The following is a 22,215-nucleotide window of genomic DNA, read 5'->3' as shown; positions in this document are numbered from 1 at the left end:
CCACATCCTGAGTGGCTCTGGGTATCCCTCATGCATGAGGGGAGACTTGGGTACTTAGCTACCCTTTATGTAAACTTTAACATTTTCCTGGGATGTACCACAACATCAATACCTTGCAACTGCTCCAATCTCAGCCTCTCTCACCCCAGGAGGCTAATTTAGACATAACTGCTGCTGTTTACAAAGGGCTAACGGAACCCTCAAGTAAGTCTTAGAACCTGGTGTACCCATCTATTACCACTGTAACCAAATCATCAACAGTAGCAGGAAGTGTGTGGCTTTGCTCTGTGTAGGTTCTCCTTGGTGAAGGTTTGTTTCTTAGATTCCTCAAGCCTTCAGGAAATGTGTTTCCATTGCTGGAACCTGCAATTCATAGATGATTGAAGAACACTGAGTTTCAAGATTCTTGCTCTTATAGTGGGGAGGGGAGTTAGAGGCAAAAACATGCATGACAGAAAAATGTCAAGCTGTAATTATGTAGGGGGAGTAGAGGAGGGGACTCCAAGAATCACTCAGTCAATGTTTCCCCTCCTAACAGTTTCATTTTGTCAATGATCCAACTTTCAGAGAGATGGAATGCCTTAGTGGATTGGATTTTCATTTTGACAGTGGCCACAGTGCTGAGAAATGTTTGTGTCACATGAAATATTTCTTTAACTGTGTTAGCCATCTTAACAAGAGCTGAAAAAGCCTAAGGTTGATCTTCATGGAAAGCCTCTCCCAGAGTCTCATTTGTCTCAAACAAGGTTGAGATTCACACACTGAAAGTGGGTTACTTTTGGAGTCCCTTCCTAATATTGTCACATGTCACCTGGCCCTTGGCTCCCTAACAATAAACACTGGTCCTGGAGAGAAGAATGCCCCACAGCTGTCTGTGGCATGGAAGTAATTGGTGAAATTTATCAGGAGGGCCTATGTAGCCTCTTCTCCACCCAAGATCAGGCCAGCAGTCCAAGGCATAAATGCTATAGCAATTGTCAACTCAGACTTGATGAACAATAATATTGGAATCCAGTGCAGATACGAACTGGAGAGAGTTGTATCCCAGCAGTGACCTGGATATTATTGTTTATGCCAGTGTCCAGTAGCCACAGGTTCCAGGACGAGTGTCACCATCCCAATTCTGATCCCTTTAGCTAGTGAAGAAAAGACCACAATGCTGTAACACCTGAGTCTCCTGCAGGCCTTTGGCTTCACGGGGCTCAAGCAGTAAGAAAACTAAGATTTCCTTTTTATGGGTGGCAGTGTTAGAAGAGTGGTTATAGAGACATTCTTATTAAACAGCTGCTTGAATTGGGCCAGCTTTAAGTTCAGTTTTTACCTAATGCCTACTCGTTTCAAATGACAGAAGCAAATGGCTACAGTTTTTCCAATGCTTGAGCAGCTCCCATAACTGAATATATATAAACTGAGTTTTAAGATCTGTTGTTATATTTGGCGAGGGTGATCGTGACAGGGGGCAAACATGCCAGACATGAGAAGTTTTATTAGGAAAGGAAGGGGGTAAGAGAGAGAAAGGAGAGAAAGAGAGAGACAAAAAAAATCCTGTCTGCCCCTTCAGAGGAACAGTGGGCAAAGAAAGCAGAAGTGAGTGGAGAGGGGTGACAAGTTCCCAAGGGGCCAAACCAGATTGGCCTGGATTACAAGATCTCTCTGGCAAGAAAATGTCTAAGTTTCCTTAGAAGGAAGCTTTAACGATGTGTCCTTTCCCTCCGAGATGATATAGCAGTGTTCTCACTGAGCAAGCTATGGAGAATGCTGATTGCTGTCCAAACCTAGAACAAGAGGTGATTCTCTAGGACTTGATTTTGCCAGGGGATGGTCACTGGACTTGTGACACATAGAAACCATTAAGAGCAGAGAATGGTGATTATTCTTAATAAAGAATGATTTACACGTACATAAGAGGGGAAAGGAAGACAGTAAAATGCTGCTGAACTTAACTCAAGCTTTATGTATTAAACACACAGTTGCATACAAAGGTACACAACAACAAGGAAATAAAAATTGGTGTGTTGAATTACAGATCCTAGTTGATGTTGCTGTTTTTGCCTTTGCTATTGTTGCCATTGCTGATGTTGATGTTGATGTTGCACTATTGTTGTTGGTCCTCCATAAAGAAGAGGTAGTGTGAATTGACTGACTCACTTAATGGCTGTGTTTGCCTTATCCATTTCAAGATTGTGCCTACACCTTTGCAGACAATGAGAAATCAAAATAGAATGGGATAGGAGCACTTATCTTGAGTCTGTGTGTTAAACTGCAGTAGAGGAAAAGCTTCTGGCATAGTGGAGCAGAGAGCTCACGGGAAACCTGTGAAGGACTGGAATGATCAGACACCAACTGAGGCTAACAGCAATCTGTGCCTTCCAGATGCCTTACACATACACTGATGACCCTTCACTTAGTTTCTTGGGTTCTATAATGGGCAGTTAGATGCAGGTCAATATGTTCTGAACTTAAAAACTGACCTTTCTCCATTAGTAATGGGAGTATGAACTTGACATTTTCCAAAGGAGATTCCAAAATGGACACAACTATGCTGCTCCCCCCCTTGCTTGTTTCCCTGTGCTCATGGCCCCCCAAGATGTAAAGAAGAGCATATGTCTGGCTAGGTAAATAAAAATTATGCCTAAAAATGCCGGAATTCAAATGTAACTGATTGTGTGTTCCAATATTTTCATATTCATAGAAGGCAAAACATTGTTTCTACCTGGCGTTGGACAATGGAAAGGTTGAATCAGTATGAGAATGATGCTAACCCTACTTGCTTCAATAAGGCATCATGCAGGAATATGTTCCCTCAGGCAGTTAGAGCAAATCACAACTTAGCTATTTACCCAACTTACCCTCTGAATGATTATTGTAAAAACAAAACAAAAAAAATCACAAAACCAAAAACTAAATTCCCTAAGCTTGAGATTCTTTCATACAGGACATGAATAACAATGCCTACCTTAGAAGGTTACTGTAAAGCTGATATAAGGTCAGTATAGGAAAATATTTTTTTTTCAACTCAGTGTCTATCTCTAGTTAGACACCCAGTCATGCCCCTTCTCCCTGCTCCCTCCTTTCTTTAAAAATAAGTCAGCTTGAGGAAATGGTGGTGACAATGGTTCTCTTGAGCTGTACATAGATCTGTTGACATCAGACTGCTGAGGCTGGATTGATTTAGTGATTTTCTGTCAGCAAGCAACAATGCTGGGCTGTATCACATGTCTGTGAAGGGCTCATGCGTCTACAAAGGACAGGGATCTTTCTTCTCCCAATCTTCAGAGCAACACTGTGATACTGCAGTTAGCAAACGCATTCGACAGACATGGATCTGAAACTTGGGAAATAGAAGTGTCTTCCCAAAGCAAGCAACAAGAAACACAAATTGGTTTGTAGTATTTCTGACTCAAGTGCATTATGGCCCAGCGGCTTCTTTTTCTGGTTCCCAATGCACTCCTTGAGACCCATGTCTATGGAGGGATGTCAACAAACACCTGTTTACTGTAGAAGATAAGGTATTAGCTCGTGGCAGGCCTCATGCTCAGCTGCCACGACTCTCTGAGCAGATGATACCCTTGTTCTGTGCTCCAGGGAAGCAACAACACCTTGTTATTGCATCAATAGTTGAAATGAAGCTGTCTCCACTACCTGTACTTTTTATGATTTGGCTGTTTTTACGGTTATATTTATGGAGGCCAACACGTATCAGGGAAGCAATTCCTAGGGCTCCAGGAGGGATTAATGGAACACAGATTGTTTATCTTTCCATTAGTAGAATCTATAAACGCTGAAAAGAAGGATTCTGAGATAAGAGGGATTTTACTTGGAGCCTATAAAAGCAAACCCACCAACTTGTCTGTCTGCATGCTAGTGCAGAGGAGGGATGTAAAGGAAGCATGTAGCTCCAAGCAATCCTGGACTGGCAGGCTACAGAGCTAGCAGATTGCTGTCCTCCCTACTATGGCATAAAAGATGATCCTGAGGTGTGGAGGAGGAGGACTAATGTTCCATTGCTCTTTTCGAGAAACAGACCTAGCCTAGCTGGTGATGGACACTGCTAATACTATCTTGTCCTTCCCTAAGACAGGATAATTGTGCAGCAAGCAAGGCAGTTAGTGGTCATTTTTAATAGTTACATGACTTGCTGGCTAATCATTAAAATTTATAAAGTTCAGTGAGATTCTGGGAGAAAAAGAATGAACACACACCACTCTATTAAAATGCTGGAAGATACATATGTGCTTCCCATTTTGGACTTAAGCATGAAAACATGTAAGATTCTCTATAGTGCTGGAAGGCTATGGGGTACTCTCTCTCTCTCTCTCTCTCTCTCTCTCTCTCTCTCTCTCACACACACACACACACACACACACACACACACACACACACACACACACTTTATGTTTTGGTCTTGGTTTTTGAGACTGGGTCTTGCTATATATCTCTAGCTAAGCCGCAAGCTCTCAGAGATCCACCTGGCTCTGCTTCCTCAGAATTAAAGGAGTGCACATAATGCCATGTGCTTTATACTATTTTGTTTTGAATTTATAGAATACCACCTTTGGAAACAGTGTATTAGATACATAATGAAACAATGATGGGAAAACATAGTTGTGTGCCTAAGTAGAAGGCTGTAATGATATGTAACACGATAGTCATTAACTTGAAGCATCCTCAGATACCTGATACGAATGGTCTAATTATTCCCACGCACAGCCCTCCTGGAAAAGGTATTATTATTTCCACCTTGAAGATAAATATCATATCTCCCCCTGATTTATATGTGTCACTTCTGAGAAGTTTCATTCTTTGCTTTCTGCTTCCTCTTTAAACTTTGAGACTGAATCATTCCCAAATTAAATACTTTTGCAGAGGCAGAATGTTCTTTGCTTCTGTGGATGGTTCATATGAATTCAGTGTTTACCCAACATTCTTGTCCTATAGGCTAAGAAATTATAAAGCGCCCTAAAATATGGAAGCTAAGAAAGTAATCTGATGCAAAATAAATATAACCGGAAATGGCAGTGCTTTTGCAGAGCCTGCGGGTGGACAAGCTTACAGGTCTGTAAAGAGAAAGTGGGAAGGACAGGAGTCAGACTCAAATCAAAAAAAACTAGCATGGTTCTCATCTCCCTCCCATCTTAAAATTAACAATGAAAAGGGAAGCTTTTACAGTTTTATCTAGAGAAAGAAAGGTGGGGGCGTGAGGCATGAAAGGACAGGGAATAAGTAAGGAAGCAGGAAAGCTTTCTAAACGGCGGAGCAGCGATTGATGACTTTGTATTTAAGTGAGTGACATGTAGTAATTGTGCATTTTTGTAGCTACAGTGTGATGTGTTGATACATGTACCTCAAGTTAAATGGTGACACAGGAAGATTCCAAAGAGCTGCTGTTGGTTGACCAAATCTGCCATTTAATAAACTGCCATAAATTGGCGCTTACACACAAGAAACATATTCCCTGTGCACCAAGGTGTGAGTAGGTTTGGTTTCTCCCAAGCAATTCTTTCACTTGCACAAATATATATATTGACAATATGGTCTCACTGTAGCCCAGCTGCCTTCAAACTCTTAACTCCTGCCTCTGCCTGTCGAATGCTTAACCACAGGAATGTGACAGCATGCTCAGACCCAATGTCTTTCTAATGCATTATATCACATTTCTATTCAAAGGCACTATCTCTAAATAAAGATCCCATTCTAGGGGATGGGGGGTAGGAGGAGTATAATGTAGACCGAATAAGATGCTTTTATTCAAACAGCATTTTGTACTTTCAGACAGGGCTATTAAAAACATATCCTCACTCCTATAGCATGAACCTGGGAGGTCAGCCATGCTTTTTCACCTAGAGTTTTCTCTCAATTCACTTGACTTAAGTTCATTCTTCACCCAAGCAGTCCCCAAAGGTGATTCTGTGCATCTATGGGAGCTTATCGGCTACCTCCCACGGCTTCAAAGACAAGGCTGCATTTTCTACAGTCAAACTAACTTATGTAATAACTGTAACCATGTACTCACGGAAGAGCAGTCCACCACTTCCTCTGTATTCCTGTAGGGCCAGGAACAAACCCAGGCATCTCACTTTACAAGTTTCGTGACACCCATCCCCTGCCCTAAGCTGGAGTGTGTTTAAGGGTTTTCCCACACTTCTTTTTGCCCCAGATGGCTTCACCCTGGACTATGTCACAAAGAGCATGGGCATTTGCTTGGTGCTGGCATTCTAGTATCATACGGTCAGCTAGAGAGCTGCCAGCCCCACCTACTGCCAGCCACACTAGTTAGAACAAGGTAAAATAAATTCCAAGTGATTTTGGAGATGGTAAACAAAATGTTTAAGGGGAATTTTTCTTTAAAGAATTGTCACAGAACATATGGACATGTATTTTCTATCACTTTGAGAAAAGTGACATTGGCTATCATAATTTGAAAACACATGAATGGGGTTATTTTTTTTACTTAATGTAAATTACAGTTATACTAATCTCACATCACCTATTAATGAAACATATCTTAGGTTTTGGTCTTTTGAAGTAGCAAGCCTCCTGCATTTCTTAGTGTGTTCAAGTGTGGTTTAACAGGAGAACTTGTGATCAATATGCATACATTATGTAATTACATAGTGATGTAAAATCAGTAGAAATCCATACATGCATTCCTTTAGTTAACAGGCACTTAGTCATCTAAGTGGTAGAAATGGTAGCAAATGCAAGGAATACAAAATAGTTATCTATGTGATGGAAATAATACCAAATACTAGAGAGACAAAATGCATAAAGGGCTCATAGTCAACTGGAGAAGAGAGGACATCAGACAAGCCCAATTTTAGATAAAGCAGCAACTTTCAAAATTGAACATGTAGTCAAATCACAAGGAGGGTTTATTCAAGCCCAGATTTCTTGTCACATTCAATAAGATAGAGAATTTGCATTTCTAGTGCATTCCCCAGTGCTGTTGCTCAGATAACATACTGAGAACCATTCATCCCAAGTTATATGTATTTGGGGCCATGGAAGCTCTGAAGAGGGGTGAGGGGTATTTTAATGGCCGAGTGGAGGAGAAGGATGAAGGGATAAGAATATGGGGTACACTTTTAGCTATAAAGCCAGAGAAAGTGAGGATGGTTTAAAAATGCAGATAATACTACTAGGCTAAGACAAAGTTTGAAATAGTTAAAGGAGGTCAATCCAGAATAGTATAAAGGCTCATTGCTGTACTTAGAGAGCCCTTGACTGAATACCACAACTACTATTCTCCAATTAGACTTTTAGCTTAAAGAGAAGAATCGTATTAGAACTTTGCCCAAACTTCCAGAGGGGCTTCCCTCTCTTGGCAAGAAATCTTTTCATCATTCTGATGACAAATCCCACTGGGAGGTAATGTGAGCAGCATGTAGGAAGGGTGTATTGATTGAGTGTGAGCTTTTGCCCCTGACCACTGAGCCACAGGGAAATGGTTCCTGAACACCATGAACAATAAATGGCTCATGATGGTAGACTTTTAGAAAACCTTAAGCTTAATTGACCTCTGATGGCCTTCTGTCCCTCAGAGAAACATGACAGCAATCTAAAAGGAAATGCAGGGAATGGAAGAAGTCCCCGACAGCTGGGTCTTAATGAAATGTGTTTTGCTTTCTTTTCTAGGGGAAGATGATGATGATGATGAATGTGGGGAGGAAAAGCTGCCCTCCTGTTTTGATTACGTGATGCACTTTCTCACAGTATTCTGGAAGGTTCTGTTTGCCTTCGTCCCCCCTACAGAATATTGGAATGGCTGGGCCTGTTTCATCGTCTCCATCCTTATGATTGGCCTCCTGACAGCCTTCATTGGAGATCTGGCTTCCCACTTTGGCTGCACCATTGGCCTGAAAGATTCCGTGACTGCAGTTGTGTTTGTCGCTCTTGGAACCTCGGTGCCAGGTAAAGGATCTATGGAACTAGCCAAAACAAAAAGAAAACATGCACACAAACACCATTGAGTTAATTCTGTGTTGGCCATGCCCTGGAGTGTGAATGAATGATATACCAAATGACACTCCATTTGGGGGGGGGGGAACAACTGATTTTCCCAGCAGGTATCAATTCCAAATAGCTTCTAGGTTAGAGGTGTCACCTGTCCCTTCTCAATGCTGGGATTTTATCTGGTTTGAACCCATGTGGGTCTTGTGCGTGCTGTCACAGTCTCTGTGTGTTCACATATGGACTGGTAATTACTGTTCTGTCTGGAAGACACTGTTTCCTTGGCAGCATCCACCACCTCTGGCTCTAATAATCTTTGTACCTGCTCTTCCACAGAGATCCCTAAGCCTTGACAGAGGGAATTAATCAATACGCCCATTTAGTGCTGAGTGCTCCAATGTCTCTCACTCACTGAACATTTTCCAGCTTCGATTCCCTTTGTTAATTTCCATGTACTGCAAGAAGCTGCCCTGATAGGACTTGAGCAATGCTCTGCTCGATGGGTGTAGCAATTAGATAATGGTTTGTTGTTGTTGCTTTAAGTTTTGTGGTTGTGAGAAATTCCAGTCCTCTATTTTCATAGGCTAGGACTTGCCCCTTCTCAGATTCCCTATCCTAATGGTATAAGACATGGATCTTGAGACTGCCCCTTTATCATGGGCTCAGTCATATGACAGACTAACTCAGAGTTCTGAGACCAGCTACCAGCCAAAAGAGAGAGGGGACCATAGAATCTCTGGCTTACCTGTGGCTTTGATAAACATCAACCACACCTCATACCAAAAAAGAAAAATCACAATGGGCCATAACAATTGATTTATTAGAAGAATGAAACAAAACTATTAGTTGCTGTAATTGCTTTTCTGCTCAGCCAGAAATGTTTCCAACTGGGATGCAACCTTCTCTGTACAATATTAACTGTACATCATGCTCCCTAAAAAAGACAATTACAGGAAATATGTGTATATATGTGTATGTCTGTACACATAGATATATACATGTATATATGGTGTGTATATACACATGTATATATGCATGTATATATGTGTGCATGCATGTGTGTGCTTGTGTGTGTGTGTGCATATGGAATCCCTTTACCTCCAAAAGCTACATGAATTAAAGATGCCAAAGGACTATACAATATGGCCTTATTCATCATATTGATCCTAACATCTGTTTAACTGTGTCCCAGACATCTAAAAAGAAAGGGGGAAATGATGCTATTGTTTCTGGCACACAACAATTGTTACAAGTGGACAAAATTAAGACAAAAAGTAAAATGCTCATCACATCAGCCTGCCCTTAGTCAGCACTGGCCATCAGACCCAGGTGATGTCTTGATACTTGTGAAGTAGAAACACTACTGCCTGCTGTCTAATGAGTTGCTTTCTCTTTCTATCAGAGACTCTGGTGCTTAGACACTGTAATGGCTAGATAGGAACTGAAAACTTATCCCCACGCTATTCTTCCAGCCTCAGGGCAGGATTGAATGCCCACATGTCTCATTAAAAATGTCTTTTACAATATTGTTTCAAATATGGGGTGGTGTTTTTGGCTTTGAGAATGAATGACGTTTTCTCTCATCATAACAGCAGGTGCCAAGAGCTCATTAAAGTACTGGGGAAGGAAGGGGGTAATCATAAGGTCTCCGTCTTCCTACTGCTTCAAAGCTACACCTGTCAGTAGAGGAAGGCCCCTTTTCTAAGTCACCATGCTAGGTGCAGGAAGAGGTTTCCAGAGAGTCTCTTCTAACCTTGGATTGATGACATGAGCCACAGCTTGCTCCCTGGACCTGTCCCTTCTCTTCCCACAATTCCCTAAGAATATCCTTCATGACAGACATGCCATCTATAAACCAGTGCTTACTAGGTGCACATCAGTACTGGCTGAGCTGAGTCACATAGCATTTGCCTTTCCTGCATCCAAGTACAATATGTGATGGGTGATTTATGGCTCCTCACTGCCATGTCCAATTTCAGCAGCCCAGTGACTTCAGTCCTTCATCCAAACCTGTTCTCTCCAGACGTGACCTTTTCAGAAAAACAATACAGTTGTCCACCCAGGAGGCCTTGATTTCTATTTTTCCTTCGCTTTCAACTCCAGCATGCCTTCCATCCTACATGTAATTCAGGGGTCCACATAATTGCCCCCCCCTTCTGCCTCATAATTGTTCTTTAAGCAGAGCAGCCTCCTACTTCTCTCTCTCTCTGTTTCCACTGGGGATCTTTTGAAGAAGCAAATCAGACCAAAGTACTCCTTAAGATCTCCAGGTGGCCCTTCTTCTCACTTAGGACAAACCCAGAGGCATCGCTCTCATCTGAAGACTTACATCATCTGGCCATTCCATGACATTCCCCTCCATTCTATTTGTCCACTGTTCTTAGGGCTTAACACTCTGCTTCTGTTCTCCACACTGAATTCATTGGTATCTCAGGGTTTCACTGGCTGCATGAGTCACTGTCTATTCATCTACAGTCGTGTGTTACCTTAAACTCGTATCTTCTGTTGTCAAGCAGACCACACAATGTTTCGTATTATCAGTTCCTTTTCTGTACAGTTTTGTTACTACATGAAGCTTTACATACTTTTCTTTCATTATATTTTTATTTAATCTCTCTATCTTTCTCTCTCTCTCTCTCTCTCTCTGTGTGTGTGGGGGGGTGAGTGCACACGTGCAAATTGTGGGAGTTTGTTTTTTCCATTCATGATATGAATCCCAGAGATTAATCTTAGGTCATCAGTCTTGGTGGTTTCATCTACACATTTACTTACTAAGGCTTATCTCATTGGCCTCTTAGTTTTGCTCTTCAATAGTTATTATTTAACTCTCCCAACTGCAACATTCATGAAATCATAAAACCTAGTTACTTCTATCATGCCCTTATTGTGTGTGTTCCAGTGGCACACCACACACACACACACACACACACACGCACACACATACACACACACAAGAAAGGGCAAACCAGTCATTTACTCCTTAGCATTAATTGACTCAGTCAGACTCTTCTTAAAACACTCTAGAGACAGGTGAGCATTTCTTATTATTGAGGAAAACAAATAAAGGATATTTTCATAGTGTGGCTGGTTCCTGAGGAACAGGGCGTATCTGAGAAGACCATTGCTGTAAGGAGGGTAAAGGGAAGCTGAAAGGCACAGAGGCTCTCAGAGGAGAAATGTTTTTCCTCCTTCATATTTTTGTGTGTCTTGGGAACTGTGTTGAGCAACAAGACAAATCCTTGTTGCTCCTTCTTTTCTTTCATGATTCTTGCTCCTAAGATACAGAACTCAGACCAGCATTTTTAAATTTTTAGGTATACTGTCAAAAACTATATCCTATTTCACTGTTTCTGTGGGAAAGGAAGCTTGAGATTCAAGGAGGAAACGTGAGGATATACCCTTGGAAATCAGCCTGTTGGAAATGAGAGGCCGCCTCTAATTGGACATTTATTTTAGCTCACTGTAATTTACTCTTGTCTATGGGGCCAAAAGGTCTGCTTTGTAACCTGGATTCTAGATATGGGCTTTGCCTCTTATTCTCATTGGATTCAGATAGTCAGAAACATTCTCCTGGTGTTACAAGGAAAGCTCTTAGGGATTGAGCAGTTACAAATAGTTTCGCTCCCCACCCCCAAAGCCTGGCCTTGGTCTTTCTCCATGGTATCAGCTGGTCTGTACCTGAAGCTTTCCCACTGTACCCTCAAGCTTCCATTTGCCTGCTGCTCACTACAGACCAGAACATTTTAAACATGGATATTCTAGGCTATCTTTTAGCCTCCGGCACTGTAAGATTTTCCGTTTCTTTTAGTGTTCTGACTATCTCTTTATGCTTTGAAATATGCCATGTAGGGATTATTTCCCTCTGGAGGTTCTAAGACATGAAAGGAAACATAATTCTGGATGTTTTTGAACTTTGTTTTTTGGTTTGTATATAGAAAAAATTCACAAACAAATGCTCTTATTTGGGGGCAGCTTATATCATTATTTAATTTTAACACCCTATGAATTTTTTTTAATATAATCGAATTGTTTTCCTTTTAGATTTATCTATTTTTTGTGTATGTAGTGTTCTACCTGCATGTATACCTGCAGGCCAGAAGAGGGCTCCAGATCTATTTACAGATGGTTGTGAGTCACCACGTGGCTTCTGGGAATTGAACTCAGAACCGTTGGAAGAACAGGCAGTACTCTTAACCACTGAGCCACTTCTCCAGCTGTATACCCTCAGACTTTTAAAGACCACAAAAGACTTTGGGATGAAGCTGGTTCTATTGACTGTCTGCCCTGTTCTCTTTTTATAGTGCCAATGCGCACGGGGGGGGGGGGGGGGGGCACCCGGGGGGGATGCAATTCAGGTCTCTGTCCTGTTACTTACAGTGTGGGTCTGAGAGCCTTCTTGACTCTCTGTGTCTTGGTTCTCATACCTGAAAAATGAGCAGTAATACTACATGTCAGTTCAAATAGAATTGATTAGAGGGTGATTAAATAATATGTTCTGAACACTAACATATGATGCAGGAATTAATGACCTCAGAATCAATGCCAAGATCAATTGGCAAAAGGATTGGAAGTCAACAGAAAAGTGATGATAAATGGAAAAAGTTTTGAGCAAGAGAAGAAACTTTTTAGGCGACCATAAAGCTCCAAGGTGTGTTAGATTCACATTGCCTATTAATTACACTTTAAGTGATATGGTGTTGCGCCCTTGCAACCTTGGTTTGCATATTTTGCCCCTTGGCTCCTGATCCTAAAAGTAGGCTTGTTTGTTTTCTTTTACCCTGTACAAAAAAAAAAAAAAAAAAAAAAAAAAACAACACTATTTTCATGATATTTTTACAAAAAAAAAATAATTATTCCTTAATGGTTTATGTCTCAGTTTTTAATTTCTGGGCTTCTAGTAGCTCTCAGAGCTAACATAGTCTATATTATATTTAAGCAGGAGATATTTTGACATTTTCCACATCGTGTTGCTTTATTTATCAGTGAGCCTTAAAATAGCTTGCATGTAGTAGAAGTCATACTTCTATCTCAAGGAGATGCAAATCTCAATGTCACCCTGGAAATGTATTAGGTACCACGTTTATGAATGCAGACAGTGGTGGCTCTTTCTAAAGACAACTCCATAAAAAGTCATGAGTCACCAAATGAAGAGAATAAGTTACTTGTTTACACTTAAAGTTCAGATGCATGGAATTTATAATACAGTTCTTGGCCATTCTGCCATGCCATCTTTCTCAATTACCTTAAAATTTTCCTGGAATTATTCATTTTTCTTTGCCCCAATTTTGACATTTTCCGCTTTTAAAACATGTCACCCTGGGATTATGTACAAACTTCTGATGTGATCCCAGGCTGTTATTCCCTCTGGAATAAAAATTAGATAGTAGGCTTTATGTTTCAAACACTTTTGGAAACTAGTAAAGACTTGCCTTTATAATCCTATACTCATTATTTTAAAAGTCAACACATTAAAGCCTGGTGCACTGTAAACGTTTAGCATTATTCAGCTCTGAAATAGCTAGTGATAAATTAAATTCCAAGGCATTCCTCATCAGCACAGACACATATGGCTAATGCTTGTGGGCAAGGAGGTTTGGTCATTGCAAGGCTAGGTCAAGCTGCCCCGTAGTATACAACTGTCCAGGTGTGGGTGGGTGGAGCTCAGAGAGTTTCAGGATGCTCTCACAATAGGCAAGTAAAGGATTTATTATAGCTTTGGAAGTCAACCTCCAGGAGACTGAGAATGAGCATCTGTTCAAGGATTTGTCACAAAACGCATTCAGTTTGCCCCATGCTTAACCATGGAGATTGGATCAGAAGGGAACAGGACAACCCTCTACCCAAACAAAGCACTTCTCAGTGGGAAATTCTACCCAACCATTCTAAATCTGCAGCCATCTGAGCTCCACAGAGAACAGCAGGGAGTCATATTGGCTCGGTTTCCTCTTGCATTGCAATCAGAAAGACTCGATATAACTGGTGCAGAGCTCACAGACCGGTTGATGGTTCACAGACTTGAGGTTCTGAAAGACTGCACACCCTCCTCCCAGTCTAATGGTCAGGATAGAAAGAGAAGATATAAAAGACCATGAGCTGTTGAGTCATGTGGATCAGAGTGCAAAACAACCCTCCCTCCTCCACTTACTATTGTGTATGAAGCATTGTGGAAGCACATTGTTTAAAGGCTGTAAGCCTTGCTTTATTGGCCTGACTCAGATAAAATAATAGTAATGATAATAATAATCTCTCTGGAATAAGGACATGGTTGAGCAATTAAAGTGATTGTCTTAGAAACTTGAGGGTGAGGATTAGGATATCTATAATTCTAGCATTCAGAATGTGGAGACAGAAGACTCCTGAAGAAAACTGCCCAGCTAGACTAGACTAGCAAGTAAGCTTGGGGTCCAATGAGGGACCCTGACTCAATGAATAAGACGAAGAGCTACTAAAGAATAATTCTGATGTCAACCTTGGGCATTCGCATGCATGTGTGTGTACATATGTGAACCCCCCAACAAACACACATATATGAAGATATATACTAGGAGTAAAACTAAAAATATCTCTCACAGAACCATTGTGAGAATTGCCTGTCTTTAAAGTACCTGGCACCAGGCAAAGAAGACCCAAGAAAAAATGTTCTGTCTCTTTTATTCTTCCCATTCAATCTGCTGGTTATCTTGGGGCTGGAGAGGTTCAGAGGTTAAGAGCATTGGCTGCTCTTCCAGAGGTACTGAGTTCAATTCCCAGCAACCACAAAGTGGCTCACAACCATCTATAATGAGATTCCGTGCCCTCTTCTGACATGCAGGCAGAACACTGAGCACAAAATAAATAAATAAACAAATCTTTAAAAAAAAAAGGAGTATTTAGTCCTACATCTATCAAAGCATGGATAACTAATGAATTATAGGCCAGGCAATCTCCCCTGATATAGATGCTGGTACCTTGGTTTCCTGCAATTGTGTGCTGTGGAACATTGGCACCTCAAGTTAGACACCCACAGTACTCAAGGAGAGCCACTCTGCAGTGTGTATGCATACCTAGTTAGATGTTAAACATTTCCTATCATCCCACACAGCTTCTCTGCAGCTTAGATTCCCCAGTGCCTTTGGTTTCGGCTCCTCCAGGAGGCTGCCTCTGGGCAGGAATGTTTAGTCTCCTGATACTTTAACTTTAGACAGCCAGTTTCTTTACTACCAAGAAAGGTCAGAATTGCTAAAATGGGACTGCCAGACCTTTAGTTAGGCTGGAGGTAGGGTCACCCAGGGACAGTGCCCAGAGAAGCTGCCCTGGGCAGCATTAGTCGCTTGGTGGCTTTTCTAGAGACCCTATCTTAAGCCGGCAGCAGGGAGAAACCATCTGGAGGCTAAGTGCCCTGAACTTGCCAGCTCAGTCGCCTACAGCAACTTATAAGTTGAAAGAAACTTACAAGAGCAAAATTTGACAAAGACAGTGAAACAAAAGAGGGCTGGATACCAGATTTTATAAGAACTGTTCTACCACCAACACCACAACTGCCTTTTTCTCTAGAGTAAAACACTCCATAAAAGAGTACAAAAAGCTCAAGACACTTGTAAGAACCTAGGAGATCCCTTGCAGTTTTTATTCTTTCTGCTTGGATGAAGAGTTTGTATTACATTTTTTTTTTTTTTCAAGAAAACTTTCAAGTTTTCTGTCCGCAGCTCCTGAATTTATTTTTCCCAGTCTTCCAAAAGTGCCTGGTATTGAACACAAAGTTGGATCATGACCAGGAAGATATCAGTGATGTCTATCAGGAGGCAGTTCTGGGAGCAGAGATGACTCAGCATGTGTCATGGCTAGCCTGACACCTTGCAGAGGCTTTGGATTAGGGCCCCAGTCACACACCAGCCAATGTCACTCAGCCTCATTAGAATCACAGGATAAGAGAGGGGAGTTAAAAAATACTCTATTCTGTCTTATCTGAGACTTACCATACTCTCTGCCAGTAAAGCCAGGACACTGGCACAAATCAAATGCCATGAGTGTATGCATGCACACAGATTTGTGTGCGCATGTCTTCTTATATTTGAAATAGTGTTGTAAGGATATGGGTTTTTCTGCCCGCTGCCTGGTCTTGTCCTGCCGCCACGCCAGCCCCAATTAACACACTGAGACTCTGTATTTGATATAATTCTGTTGGCCAGGTACTTGTTTCTTATCGGCTAGCTCTGTCTTAATTATTAACCCATTTCTATGTATTTCCACGTGGTCTTACCAGCGAGAGGCGGCTGGCAATTCTATTCTCTCCAGATTCTCCATCTTGACCCTCCTTCCTACTTTCTATTTCCTCCTTGTCTCCTAGTCCTGCCTATCTTGCTTTCCTATTGGCCAACAGTGCTTTATTCATTAAACCAGTATGAGAAACATATACAGAATGACATCTCCCATCATAGTGTTGCTATGCTTGTGTGTTGGGAGTAATGTAAATCCCCACTTCTTTCCATCTTAGGTACATTTGATAAGATGCAAGCATCAGGTAGAATAAAGACATCAGTCCTTTTAGCTCCACAATGTTCAGCGAGCCTGCAGGCTGGTGACAAAGGACCTAGAATAGAGCTTTTATTGATTTTCCTTTCTTTCTCTTTGTATTTGAAGATAGGATAATGAAAAATCTCAAAGACCATATCTGTGTTCTTTTAAATGCAGGCCTATCCTACATTTTTAACACTTTTCTGGGACATTACAAACCATAAAATTCATACATTTTAAGAATAGCCTACAATGACCATTTAGTAAGTTCACTGGGTTATATTGTCATTACCCTACTCCTGTTTTAGGGCATTGAATAATCCCCATGAGATAGATCCCTCACCATTGATTTCTTTCTCCAGCCTCAAGCAATCCCTCACACAGTTTGGCTCTATAGTTCCATCTTTCCTGAGTTACCACTGAAAACATTTTTAATATGAAAACACGAGTTCTCCATCTTATTGTAATTGTGCTTCCTCTTACAATACAGAAGGGTAGAAGTTACTTTAAACTTTTAGAGATGCTTAAAAGTTCTTTTCACCAAACATCTGCCACTTCTGTGTGAGTTTTTCCCCCATCTTTATCGCTTTATGCCTCTGTAGATTTGAACTCCTTGAAAATACCCCTAAATGTCTTCTCCCCAGAAACAGTATTAACTCACACATTGTTGTATACTAGGAGGAAAAACTTATACAGTGATACTTGGAATCAGCAGAGGAGTCTTAGGTCACTCCCCCATGTTTAACGCTATAAAAGTGTGAATATCTCTGGCCACTTCAGTGTGTTGTTCATAACACAGTGTCAAGGCAACCAGTGCCATTAATTCAGTTTATCATTCTCCTCATGGCCCCAAGGCATCACCCTTTTTGTCCTCTGGTCAATACAAATCCATCCATCCCACCCACTAGGAAGAGAATACAGAGACCAGTACCTATGCATCAGGAACCGTTGGCAGATTGCCCTGTACAAAGAATTCTACCCTGCTGCCAAACTCAAAGAAGAAACATTGGGCTGTAAGAAGATGTAACTTCATTGCTGTATGTCATGGGCACAGTGTGAGCAACAGAATGAATTTAGGCTGATAGGTATTTTTTAAAAAAGAGGGCAAATACAATGCTCAAGTAATTTGAAAGGTAAACCTTATATGTGAGCATGATAGAATGTTGGTATCTATATGGAATAGCGCATAGTATAAACATGAAGCCACTGTGCTTGGCATTGATATACAATACCAGCTGTGTGCTCCCCAGCACACAGACCTTACATTCTGCCTCTTCTTGGGAATGAAACGTGAGCTTCATGTTACCTATTTATATACACTGCTTCATTCTAAAAATTAAATCTACAAAGTGCCTTCCATGGTGTAAATACATTTCTAGCAAACTATCTCAAAGATGCTTAAATTGGTGAGTGGCCATATTCCATAACCTTCATTTAGCTTAGCAAATATAAATTCTGTATGTCATGCATGAAAAGAAGATGGCTGATTTGGGCTCTATTATTTGCTGTCAGAAAATTGCATTATGCTTGTTTTTCTTTTTTCCCCCCTCCTCTGGAGCCCAGGGAAGCTTTGGGGCATGATCTCTCATAAATTGCAAGCTATTATTAGGTTATCATAGTAAAATATCATGGGTTGAGACAAACAGCAAGACTCTTCTGTAGTTCCAAACAAAAATGATCCCCAGTAGGATTTGTAGCCAAGCTCAGCAGAGGACTAATTATAGCCTGCCATTCCTGAGCTGTATTTACAAAAAAACAAAAACACCACAGATGTACAAAATGGTCATGAAAACGCCCTTGTAGCTGAAGTTTCAGATGGCCGAAACTGGTAAAGAGGGCCCCAAAGTCTGACAAGTGGGAGATCTGAGGGTAAAGCTGCTTGGGTAGGAATGGTAAGTTGCTATGGCCATGATCTAGAAGTCCTTCAAAATGCCCCAAGCTCTGTGCTTCTGGAGTCCTGAATTTAGGCAGTAGAGAATAAGTGATTCAGAAGAAGTTGCTATCAGTACATTTTCAAAAATCAAATATCGTCTTGAGTCTATAGTGAATTTTTAGTGACAAGAAATAAGCATAAAAGTCTGTAAGATTGCCTGACAAGGCCCATAAATAACTAGGAAGCCTGAATTGAAACAATCTGAGAAATAATGTGGCACTCTTCCATGAAAAAAACAAAACAAAACAAAAACCCACCTCAAGTTGTCTTTCTTCTATACTAGTCATAAAGGCATTCAAAAAGAGGGGTGTACCCATTTTCAAAGATATTAAAAAATAAAAAGAATGGAGTGTACAAGCAAGGAGTGGCTTCAAGTCACTCGGCATCTCTTCCCCTCATTTATTCTAGAAATACCACACAAAGACCCCCCCCACTAGGCACAATTTCACAAGGGGCCGATAGAGCTAGCCATGTAGGGAATTCTGTTGAGCTTGTACTCCATTTCTTGGTGTAGCATTTAGTAATGAAGATGGAAACTATAGAGAAGAAAATAAATTGCGATGTCATAGAATTGTCTTTATGTGGGGGTGGAACAACATTTAATAGGGCAGGTCAACTTCTCAGACCACTAACCATTGACTACTTACACTTAAGCCTTTAGCCTTTTCCCAAAGACTTACACTGATAGGTCTAGTCTTTAAAACCACAGAAACATATTACATTCTGTGAACTTCCCATTTCGTATGATGCCTTTGATCAGTTAGTGTTTTTCTTCTCTCTTTAGCAGAGACAACTTTCTTTTCACTTCTCCCACAGCTGAGCAGCTGTACCCTGTGTACCCAACTTTTCACCCCAGCCTCCCTGCTTCCATTCATTCTAAATATTCTAGGTAATATCCAAAAACATGATCCCATTAAGGCATGACTTACTAATGATGGTTTCCTGAGGGTAGAATATTTTAAATTAATGCACACTACACACACACACACACACACACACACATCACAGTGTTTCAAAGTCAGCTACACTGGTATGGCTTCATTGACTAGAAAGTCATTTTGTGTAATTTAATCACTTGAATTCTCACAGAAACTCTGGAGTTTAGATAATACAAAGGGTTACCAGTGCCAAACATGTACTGCCATCTAGCCAAGTGATGAAAAGATACTGTTTCCTCCATGGGGGATGGGGTGATGTGGAGCTAAGGGTTGCTATCCAAACCACCTCATAATTGTTGGATAAAGCAAGCAAAATCATGAAACAGCTGTACAAGTGCTTTGAACCTGGCATGAATCTGTAAAATCAGGAGATGTTTGCCAGCAGGCATTAAGTATCTATGGCTGTTGTTGTAGGTGAGTGGGAAAGACACAGGTAGGTTCAGCTTACTGGGTATCCTGGGCATCCTGTGTAATATTAATTGTTTATCTAGAAAGATTGCAAGTATAAAGGCTGGAAGATGTGATCCTTGTGTTTTTGTTGTTGTTGTTCCCCAAGTATCTCAAAGGCACAGATCTCTTAGCACACCTCTAAAAGGTATTTGTCAGGTCAAAGGACTATCTGCACAGTGCAATCAACAGAACATTCAGGTAGTCAATAACACAGAAGATACAAAATGAAGACATGAAGTAAGTGGTCACAAGGAATTAGAGACACAGAGGCAGCTACTGCTCTCTGTGTTTCTTTAAAGGTCATGCTCCTCAGCTGAGTATGGCAGTCCCACCCTTTAATCCCAAAACTTGAGAGGCAGAGAAAAGCAGATCTTTATGAATGGAAGGGTACCCTGAACTACATAACTAGTTCTGAACCAGCCAGCACTGTATTGTAAGTCCTATCCTGCCTCAAAAAAAGAAAGAAAAAGAAAACAGAAAGAAAGAAAAAAAAATGAATGGTTTTAAAAGGAAAGAGAATATCTACTCTTCTTTATAAGTTGTTCTATCCTGGACACATCTCTGAACCTAGGCTCCAAGATAAGCCCTAATACCCAAGATGTTCCCAACTGAGTCTCTTATGCAACCCCCTCCTCAACCTCCATACCCTGTAAATGCATTCATTCTGTATGTTGTGTGTATGATAGTTTTCATCTGCCTGGCTAGAAAAAGTTCTTAAACCCAACTCTCATTCCTACCTAGACAAATTGGATCACTTACAAGCCTGTTTTTAATGTGTATCTTTATTATGAAACTTTTGATAATACATATAGCAATAGATATATATATATATACTTTGTAAATAATGTAGGAAACATTAATAAGCTGTGAAAAATACAGTCTCACCACCAATTAACATTCTTCTAGCTTTCAAGTTTTAAATTTCTGTAGTATTCAAAGAAATTACACAAAAATGCACACACAAGCATATCTGACTTATTGACTTACACTTTTTAAATGAACTGATCTTAAATATACAACATGATCTGCTTTGTCACTGGACAATAGTGTGTCTTGAACACTTAGAGTACACTTGTGATTTTAATAGTCATAAAATGTTACATGAAGTTATAATTTATTTTACCAAAGAATATTGGGCAAGTCAGTTTCCCAATTTTTCTCAACATTAAAAACTGCCTTAATGAAGAGTTTACACAGACGTATGCACCTGCTCAATTTATTACTACTTTTAGTTCTATTTCTAAATGCATCTAATTGTGGCAATCTTAGGCTTTTGATAGACATCTATGTGTTCTTACCTCAGATAATTATGTACATTTATGCAGGAATGAGCTAATGGGGGTGGAAGAGTTCACACCAAATCACAGCAAGATGGGAACTAAACAGTGAAATCACCAGAACACCTGTTCTTGAAGGTCACCTGCCCATCACATCCAAGTGCTGATAAGGGTTACACACTGACATTTTCTGATTGCTGAGTTGCCTCTATTTGCTTGCTTTAAGCAGTGTCCATATTTATCCAGACTTAAAATGAACAAAGTGACCCATAATTATTCCATATGAGTGGAATAATTATCCCTAGAACAAGGGAACATGTTGAGTGTCTAATGTGTTGTCTAGATCCATGGGGTCACTTGTGACAGTAATTGAGCTGACCAGGAAGTTCCATCACTGCCCTGTGGGGTGAGAAGATGTGTTTGGAGATGGGTGGGGCTAGGTGGAGGAAAGTACAGTTTCTCAGTCTGATCCTTGGCTCTATCCACACCCCTCACTCCAAAACACATGGTTTCCCAACACAAGAATTGGACTTGAAGCAGAGATAATTTGAAAGGATTAAAGGAGATGATGAGTGTTCCAAAATTATAACAAAGCATAGGAGTAAAGGGTAAGCTTGTGATATATCAATGGAAGGAGAGAGAGAGGGCAGAGGAATAGCCAGGTAATGGCTGGACATGCTTTTAATTCCAGCACTCTGGAGACATTAGACAGGTGCATCTCTGTGAGTTTGAGGCCAACCTGGTCTACAAAGTGATTTCAGTGACAGCCAGGGCTACATATAGAGAAACCTTGTCTCAGAAAACAAAAGGATGAAGAAGAAGAAGAAGAAGAAAGAGAGAGAGAGAGAGAAAGCTGGGCCTGGATTATCTTAGAAGGAGAAAGTGAGTTTCTATATTACAAACAAGCTGGCATAAGGAGATGACAGCTAATAATCCTCCTATGTGTTGGAGCTCAAATTTGTTTTGCTTTCCCCCTTTCAAAATCAGCCAAATGCTGCTGCACTAATTCAAACCGAATGTATACTCTCATAGACCCTGTATTACTAAGTTTTATAATAAAAAGTTAATAGAATCATACTTTACTTGTCGAATTATCAGAACCCTGGTGCTATTTTAAAAATAGGTTTACCCATGGCTGTTTGGAAGTGAATGTAATCCAAGAAAAGCCAGAAAC

The 22,215-nt window shown here is 40.7% G+C and overlaps 1 protein-coding gene across 1 annotated transcript in view; it reads left to right on the top strand.

Moving 5' to 3' along the window:
* The window catches only part of Slc8a1 (solute carrier family 8 member A1), a 262,575-nt gene that overhangs the window by 227,649 nt on the left and 12,711 nt on the right, over nucleotides 1-22,215 (top strand). The window contains exon 9 of the mRNA XM_051175160.1: nucleotides 7,636-7,911. Coding sequence (XP_051031117.1) covers nucleotides 7,636-7,911 — 276 coding nt within the window. The remainder of the gene's footprint in view (nucleotides 1-7,635; nucleotides 7,912-22,215) is intronic.

The sequence above is a fragment of the Phodopus roborovskii genome, unplaced genomic scaffold, assembly GCF_943737965.1.
Source record: "Phodopus roborovskii unplaced genomic scaffold, PHOROB, whole genome shotgun sequence".
Lineage (NCBI taxonomy): Eukaryota > Metazoa > Chordata > Mammalia > Rodentia > Cricetidae > Phodopus > Phodopus roborovskii.
This window is presented reverse-complemented; position numbering and strand designations above follow the sequence as displayed.